Here is a 9,073-nt window from a genome sequence, read left to right on the forward strand (position 1 = left end):
AAGACCCGGGTTCGAGCCCGGTTGGAACAAGGGCCTTTCTGCATTGAGTTTGCATGTTCTCCCCGTGTGTGCGTGGGTTCTCTCCGGGTACTCCGGCTTCCTCCCAAAGTCCAAAAACATGCAATGTGGGGATTAGGTGAATTGGACACTCTAAATTGACCGTAGGAGTGAGTGTGAGAGTGAATGGTTGTTTGTCTCTAACTGTGTGTGGCCCTGCGATGGACTGGTGAACTGTCCAGGGTGTACCCCGCCTATCGCCCGATGTAGCTGAGATTGGCACAGCACCCCCCGCGACCCTCTGGTGGAGGATAAAGCGGTTAGATGATGACTGACTGACTGACTATAGTGAACAGAAAAGCACCATGTCATCATGTTAGCATTAGCTTCTGCGTGATGAGGCTTTAACACCGTTAGCAAAGCTTTTTTTGTTGTGTTTTACGTTAATTTGAGCATAAATTATTATTATTTTTAACTTGAACGATTGAAGTGAGTTTGTCGTGGATTTTGTAAATTTCTTTAAAAAAAAGAATTTTTTTTGAATCTTTGCCTTACATTTGACGTAAAGTACGGAGAACCAACACTGCCATAATTACAAAATAATCTAGAAAATTGAGAATCAAAACATCTTAAATTTAAAAATAAAAAAAAGTTTGTGTCTTTACTTTAATATTTTCTTTTTTTCGCAGATAAATTGTTTTTCCTGAAAATGAAATAATGCCATGTTTGGTCGCCACTCCACAAATATCGATCATTAATCTCATTTTATGATATTAATATTATAAAAGTAGCACAGTGAAAATACAGCTTTAACTCTGAAAATACCTCCCATTCTAATTTCATGAGATAAATCTTTTCTCTTTTCTATATTTTTTACGAGTATTAAATTTCACAATCGTCACAAACGTGAAAATCTTATTAAACAAAATCAAAATAAGTGAACAACTTTATAACAGTTATGTTTGTATTTGTGTATAAAAGTTCATAAAGAGTTCATTCTGTCGTCATGGTAACTGTAACAAGCTAACGTTGTGAAACATTGACACTCACACTCACGCTCACACACACACTTTATTAAACATTAAAAGCACACTATGAGGCTGCTGGGTAATGTAGTCGTCTGAGAGGTCACATGATGATTATTAGGGTTATTTGAAGTTTTGGGGGCGGAGTCTCTTCTCTACCTGAGTCGAGCAGAGAAGCAGCGCATGTACTCGGTCGTCCAGCGCTCGTCCACCGCCGCCGTCAGCTGTGAACGGCGCACCTTCTCCAGGTCAGCTGACCGCGCGCGACGACGTTCACCGGGGCCCCGCCCACCATGGCCCCGCCTCCTGTCGGACTCAACACGAGGCTCGACGCCAGCGTCGGCCACCACGACGCTCTGACACACACACAGAGAGAGAGAGAGAGAGAGACAGAGAGACAACACGACACCTCTGTGTATTTATTTATTCATGTTGCAGGGTTTCTTGGTGTCATGTGACGAGCAGCTCTGACGATTGTCCACGTTTCAAGCGTTGAAAAATGGAAAAAGAAAATCAAAGAACAAGGAAAAGTGATTGATTCTGTTTAAAAAACGATAAGAAAGAAAATGTGGAGCAAATGTTGTGCTTTTATTGTGTCAAAAATTCAGAATGTTGCATCATATACGTTTGTCTGAAAAGTGCTTTGTCAATAAAGATCCAATAAACATCCAAGATTCACGAGTTTAACTCAAGGATTTGAAAAAGAAAAAAAACCTATCTTCAAAATTTGAAAATGTAAGCTTTACAGGCAAAATGTTTATTAAATAATTATTAATTAAATGTTTTTATTAAGTTTATGAATTTACAAACAAAATTATGATCATGCTTTTGAACTCATTTCAATTAGAATTCGATTTTTTATGAAAAACAAAACGTCAGTCTGTGTGTGTCTTTGTCCCTCACCTGCTGGTTGTTTGTCCTCCTGACGTCCTTCTGTCTCTCAGTCCAGTCCAGTCTTCCTGTCGGTCTCCGGCTCTCCTTTTCTTTGCTGCCGATCGCAGGTTGACTCTTGGCTCTGGGAGGTTTCCGGGCGACGGCCGGTTGTGTGTCGTCATGGAAACCGTCCGAACCTCCCGGCTCAGCGCATGGCACACGGCGGCGACGGTAGCGTGGCTTGGGCGCGGGATTGGCCGGCTCTGTGTCAGAAGAGGGCGTGTCCTCTGTGTCAGAAGAGGGCGTGTCCTCTGTGGCTGAAGCTGCGCTCGCTTCACTCGACACAGTCTCTACAAACAAGGATTTTAATCAATAAATACAATCATTCAAAAGTAAAAACCACTCTTTGTTTTGAAAAACGAAAAATGCATTTGTTTATTAATTTTTATAATGTATTATATTATTTTATATATATATATTTATTTATTTATTTAATATGTTTGTTAACTTCAAATAAATCAGAAAAAGAGTATGTCTCTTTTTCTGAAGTTAACAAACATATTTAAATTCACACATTTCTTTCCTTATTATTGTTTTTATTCATTCCTTCATTTATTTTTAATCATGACAGTTTTGGTCTTCTACATAAAACATTAAAAAGGTTATTTTTTAATATTATATTATTATATATTATATAATATATTATATTATATATTATTATTATTATTATTATAATAATTGTTTCTTATTATTCCTCAGGAAAATAAATCAATCTGTGAAAAAATAAAATTTTGATTTTATTGAAATATTTATAATTTTCTTGGAGTGTTAGTTTATTTAGTTTTTATATTTGTTTAAAATCCACACTTTCTTTATCTTTAATTATGGCAAAGGTTCAGATTAGTGACGATATTATTATATATCATACATTAGGACACGTGTGTGTGGGTCAATAAAGGTTCATTTCACACATTTCCTCACCTGGTGCAGCGTCCTGCTCCACCATGGCGGGGGCGTGTCCTGCTCCAGGACCGCTCACCAGCTCACACAACCTCTGCTTCACCTCGCAGGACGGCGGCGGGAGGGACAGAGGGGACACTCTGTTCCGGGTCAGCCTGGGCGTGGACCAGCCGCTGGAGTCGGAGCGGCTCTCCCAGCCTTCCCAGAACCAGGGATTGTGGGAGTGTTCCATGACCCGGCGGGTCAGGCGGTACTTCAGGGAGTCCTCGTAACATTTGGAAAACGTCTCCCACCTCGGATCTTTGAACTTCTTCATGTACTCGGTCCGGATTTTCTTGGTCACCATGGTTCCACTTCTTGTTGTCGTTGTTGTTGTTGTTTGTTGTGATCACTGAGGAAAACAGGAGCTCATGAGATTCCTCCGTTTGAGTGGTTTTATTCTATTAATAATGATAATAAAAATACATGCTTCATGAAAACAAAGAAATCATTAAATTCATTCATACAAAATGTTCAGTGTGAAAATAACACCTGAAGCCCTGACACACACACACATTCACTTACTCAATCATGTTGGTTGTAAACTGGCGCTTTGATAAATAACGTTGAATTTAATTGAATAGACCAACAAAAGGGTCAAAGGTCAACAAGACCGGATAGAAAAGGGTACAATATGGAAATAGAAACTGGGTGTGGTCTACCTGTAGGCCCCGCCCACCAGTTGCAGTGAGGTTTTACTACAGACCGCCCACACACACACACACACACACGCGTTAATTTTAATCCAAACTCACTTCATTAATGATTCATTTCTATGACCCGGACCAAATGTGATGCGGGACAAACACGCGACAACGCGTGTCATCGTTTTAGCAGCTAAATATAATATCTCATTTATTGATCTATCTCCGTATACGTGTTCAATTTGAAGTCCCTAAATAATCTCATTCCGTATAATTAAACTAGATGAAGACGGTTTGTGTCCGTTCCGGATTAAATATGTACATTCAAGGGTTTTAATTGGACAGAAACGGAGTAAAAACAGGCTCCGGTGCTGCTGGTGTTCACGGAACCGTTTAAATGTGTGCAGTATTAACGGTTCTGGGCCGGCAGGGTTTTACAGTCACACTCGTGCGTACTCACTGAGACCTGGTTCCATGGGGGGGTCCGGTCCGGATTCAGGTCCAAAACAGTCGCAGCAGGACCGCGGTCACACGACGAGCATCGCTCGGCTTCTGTCACTGACAAATACCCAGCGTCAAGCAGCGGAGCTCGCACCGGACACCCGAAAACAGCTTCCGGTCAGCGCTTTCAAAATAAAGCTCAAGTAATCTAATAATAACTATATATAAAGAGCGGAGTGAGCAGTGGCGGGTGTAGTTTTTTTTGTTGAGCGTAAATCGCAAACGTGTATCTGTAGATGAAGGCGGGAAGGCAGCCATTTTGAATCAAACGGCCATTGTGTGCCGGTTTTGGCGACGATGCACACATGACAGCGCCGACAGCTTTCCTTCTGTCAACTTCAAATTTTGTCAGGTCACTCCAAACATCATAAGGATTAAAAGCTATCAACGGCTTCAGTGAAAGTCACACGGTGCAGGCACAAGGGGGCGACAAAGTTCTGTTTCGTGCCCCCCAAATATTATTTTCTTAAACATTAGAACTCCAACATAAAAGGTCTGATCCGAACCAAACTTGCTGTGACTGATAATAGCTTTGCCTTGATGAGGTCTATGTGTAAATACTCACATTTGAAGAGATCGTCCCCTAGTGGCCAAACGTAACAGTTTGCCAAAAAAACAACAACAGGAAACAAGGAAACAAGAGGTGGCAGACTTGACCCCGTTCACACAACAAGCCTCTGTCGGCCTCTGTTGGTCATATTGACAAGTGCGGAAACACAGACAGACAAATTTATCATAAAAGTAGTGTGGCACCCAGTGGACAAATCAGGAACAACAAGTGTGGCAACACAAAGAGAGACAGAGCGAGTCACTAAAAACAAGACTTTAGTAACTTGTTCAAAAACCTTAGTCTGACCAATGTTGACACATCGGTCAGTGGCAGCACTCAGGGTCACACAGGTCTCCACAGCGACCCCTAGAAAATCAATCCATCCTTATATCCACTTACACCGACACGGATGAATTTGCATCTTTCAGGATTAGATCTAGAAAAAAGCTTTTGGACCCATGATACGTCGGCAGGACTAACTTTTTTTTCCCGTTACCATGAACTTTAATCTCAGCAGTTTTGGTCGTCCATCGTCTTTGAGTTTTCTGCTCCTCAAAACTCCGTCAATTTAAAATGTTTACCAGGAATGAAAATGTATGTTTTTGTACAAAATAAAAACTACAGAAACAATCGACAGGTTTATTTAGAAAAAAATGGAACTTCTGAAGTGAAGCTGAAGTGAAACTCGTCGCTCGTCACATCTGGGCCTGAAGGTAATGTTCGTAATTGGCTCGAAGGACAAACTCAAAATAAGGTTTCGTTTTCAAAGCGCAGAGGTCGCCAGAGTCCAGCAGATCTTTGACGTCAGGCAGGTACGTCTGCAGAGAGACACCTGGACAACACAGACTTTCATCAGTGAGGAACATGATTCTGACTGAAACAATCAGCTTTTTATCATTGTCCAAAGATCAGAACATTTTTTATTTGAGTCGTAAAAATGAGAGACGTAGAAGTAACAGCAGTAACAGCAGCATTAGCAGTAGTAGTGGAATTACCAGTAGAAGTCGATGATATCATTATTATTCTAAACTTTTAAACACAATGATGTGATTCAGTTGTGTTGTGGCTGAAGCTGTGATTTCTCACGCTCACACGAGTCCTTGAACGCCTCTCACCTTCCTGGATGAGTTTGAGGAGGATCTTGATGAAGATGCTGTCTTTGGCAGCTTCCAGAGGATCATCGCTGCCGTCAGACGTCGACCAGCTGAGGAGGGAACAGTCAGTCAAACTGAATTCATGTTATTATCCAGTTACAGTATGGTCCTTAGCTCCTCCCACCACAAACAGACAGATGAGCCCAGAGTTTCTACGTATCTGAAAGGCTCCGCCCACATCAACACCAAATTTACTACTACTACTGCTATTACTACCACTACTACTACTACTATTACTACTACTACTGCTATTACTACTATTGCTATTACTACTACTGCTGCTATTATTACTGCTACTGCTATTACTACTGCTACTACTACTGCTGCTATTATTACTACTACTACTACTGCTGCTATTATTACTACTACTACTACTACTACTGCTATTATTACTACTACTACTACTGATACTACTGCTACTGATACTACTACTGCTATTGATACTACTACTGCTATTGATACTGATACTACTACTACACCAGTGTAACAGTGGGGTTTTTTTTTAACCCCAGCCCTAATCCTCAGACACAAATTAGGATTAAAAATATTCCTGCCCAACAAATAAACAAAAACCACGTCAGGGTGAGAATCTTACTCGTCTCTCCTCAGAGCTTTGGAGAGGATTTCACATTTCAGCGCGCCGATGTCCACTTCATCCTCCTGTGTCAACACAAACACAGGTAAACTTTAAAACATGCCGTCGAGACCCGGCAAAGAAGGCGGAGTTAGGAAAACAAACAAAAACAAAACAAACCACTGACCTCGTCAATGTACTCCAACAGATCCAGAGCTTTTTTGTAGTCATACTCGTTAGCACCCCTGTTGTCGTCGCAGATGTACAACTGTGGAGAGACACAGACGTGAGCTGGACCTGAAGTAATCTGATCACACACGCCACCAATACACCTGTAATCTGATCACACACACCACCAAACACATGTAATCACCACACACCAAACATCTGTAATCTGATCTCACACGCACCAAACACCTGTAAACTGATCACGCCACCATACACCTGTCATCTGCTCACACGCCACCAATACACCTGTAATCTGATCACACACACACCACCAAACACCAGTAATCTCACCACACACACCCCAAACATCTGTAATCTGATCTCACACGCCACCAAACACCTGTAATCTGATCACACACACCACCAAACACCTGTAATCTGATCACACGCCACCAATACACCTGTAATCTGATCACACACACCAAACACCAGTAATCTCACCACACACACACCAAACATCTGTAATCTGATCTCACACGCCACCAAACACCTGTAATCTGATCACACACACCACCAAACACCTGTAATCTGATCACACACGCCACCAAACATCTGTAATCGGATCTCACACGCCACCAAACATCTGTAATCTGATCACACACGTCTCAAAACACCTGTAATGTGAACACTACAAGAAAATGATGAAATGAAACATTCTGGTGAAGGTAAATTTGGTCAGATGAATGGAAGTCAATGCAGAGTCCTGTGTGTGTGTGTGTGTGTGTGTGCGTTCACCTGTATGAGGTTGTAAGCGCTGAGCAGAGGCATGGTGTCCGGGTTCTGCTGTTTCTCCTCCAGCAGCTGACGAGGCAGAGTCTCCTGATGCAGCAGGAAACGCTCCTGCTCCACGACGTCTGTGTGGACACATCAACAGTAGAGGATGCTCAGAAAGGGAAGTTTGACTGGACTTTGGTGTGGGAGAGTGAGTGGTTTACAAAACATCAATTTCCTGTTGGAAAAGTGTCTCTCACAGTGACATAAAGACATCATTGACTTAAACTGAAGTTCTGTTTCACCAAACAATAAAGGAAGCTGTGAGAGTAACTTGGCCCAAAACTGACATCATTCAAAATGTAATCAAACATTCATTTGAGTCAAAAATATTTTTTTTAAACTTGGACACAAGTTATGGAATTTGTAAAAATGTGCCACTATTCACATCTTTTAAAGGCGACATAGAACGCTTGTATCACACATATATGTTAGTTATGGAGGTCTACTTACATATATTAACTTGTTTTCATGGTCACATATATATGTTAGTCATGGAGGTCTACTTACATATATTAACTTGTTTTCATGGTCACATATATGTTAGTTATGGAGGTCTACTTACATATATTAACTTGTTTTCATGGTCACATATATATTAGTTATGGAGGTCTACTTACATATATTAACTTGTTTTCATGGTCACATATATGTTAGTTATGGAGGTCTACTTACATATATTAACTTGTTTTCATGGTCACATATATATTAGTTATGGAGGTCTACTTACATATATTAACTTGTTTTCATGGTCACATATATATTAGTTATGGAGGTCTACTTACATATATTAACTTGTTTTCATGGTCACATATATATGTTAGTTATGAGGTCTACTTACATATATTAACTTGTTTTCATGGTCACATATATGTTAGTTATGGAGGTCTACTTACATATAGTAACTTGTTTTCATGGTCACATATATATGTTAGTTATGAGGTCTACTTACATATATTAACTTGTTTTCATGGTCACATATATGTTAGTTATGGAGGTCTACTTACATATATTAACTTGTTTTCATGGTCACATATATATTAGTTATGGAGGTCTACTTACATATATTAACTTGTTTTCATGGTCACATATATATTAGTTATGGAGGTCTACTTACATATATTAACTTGTTTTCATGGTCACATATATGTTAGTTATGGAGGTCTACTTACATATATTAACTTGTTTTCATGGTCACATATATATTAGTTATGGAGGTCTACTTACATATATTAACTTGTTTTTCATGGTCACACATATATATTAGTTATGGAGTCTACTTACATATATTAACTTGTTTTCATGGTCACACATATATGTTGGAAGGATTATGGGGAGTCTACTTACATATATTAACTTGTTTTCATGGTCACACATATATTGGTTATGGAGGTCTACTTGCATATATTAACTTGTTTTCATGGTCACACATATATGTTAGTTATGAGGTCTACTTACATATATTAACTTGTTTTCATGGTCACATATATGTTAGTTATGGAGGTCTACTTACATATATTAACTTGTTTTCACGGTCACATATATGTTAGTTATGGAGGTCTACTTACATATATTAACTTGTTTTCATGATCACATATATGTTAGTTATGGAGGTCTACTTACATATATTAACTTGTTTTCATGGTCACATATATGTGTTAGTTATGGAGGTCTACTTACATATATTAACTTGTTTTCATGGTCACATATATGTGTTAGTTATGAAGGTCTACTTACATATATTAACTTGTTTTCAT

General features: G+C 39.6%; 2 protein-coding genes across 2 annotated transcripts; both read right to left on the reverse strand.

Moving 5' to 3' along the window:
* Nucleotides 1-1,049: 1,049 nt before the first annotated feature.
* LOC122763100 (centriole, cilia and spindle-associated protein-like) lies at nt 1,050-4,120 on the reverse strand. The gene is made up of 4 exons (XM_044018193.1): nt 3,999-4,120; nt 2,877-3,246; nt 1,926-2,245; nt 1,050-1,378 (listed from the first exon to the last, which is right to left on the reverse strand). Exons 2-4 carry the CDS (start codon nt 3,199-3,201, stop codon nt 1,178-1,180), a joined length of 846 nt encoding a protein of 281 aa, XP_043874128.1. The 5' UTR covers nt 3,202-3,246; nt 3,999-4,120; the 3' UTR covers nt 1,050-1,177.
* Nucleotides 4,121-5,214: 1,094 nt separating this feature from the next.
* Nucleotides 5,215-7,422, reverse strand: LOC122763101 (nuclear pore complex protein Nup133-like). The gene is made up of 5 exons (XM_044018194.1): nt 7,281-7,422; nt 6,505-6,585; nt 6,339-6,403; nt 5,705-5,793; nt 5,215-5,421 (listed from the first exon to the last, which is right to left on the reverse strand). Exons 1-5 carry the CDS (start codon nt 7,311-7,313, stop codon nt 5,285-5,287), a joined length of 405 nt encoding a protein of 134 aa, XP_043874129.1. The 5' UTR covers nt 7,314-7,422; the 3' UTR covers nt 5,215-5,284.
* Between the last annotated feature and the right edge of the window lie 1,651 nt (nt 7,423-9,073).

The sequence above is a fragment of the Solea senegalensis genome, unplaced genomic scaffold, assembly GCF_019176455.1.
Source record: "Solea senegalensis isolate Sse05_10M unplaced genomic scaffold, IFAPA_SoseM_1 scf7180000016455, whole genome shotgun sequence".
Lineage (NCBI taxonomy): Eukaryota > Metazoa > Chordata > Actinopteri > Pleuronectiformes > Soleidae > Solea > Solea senegalensis.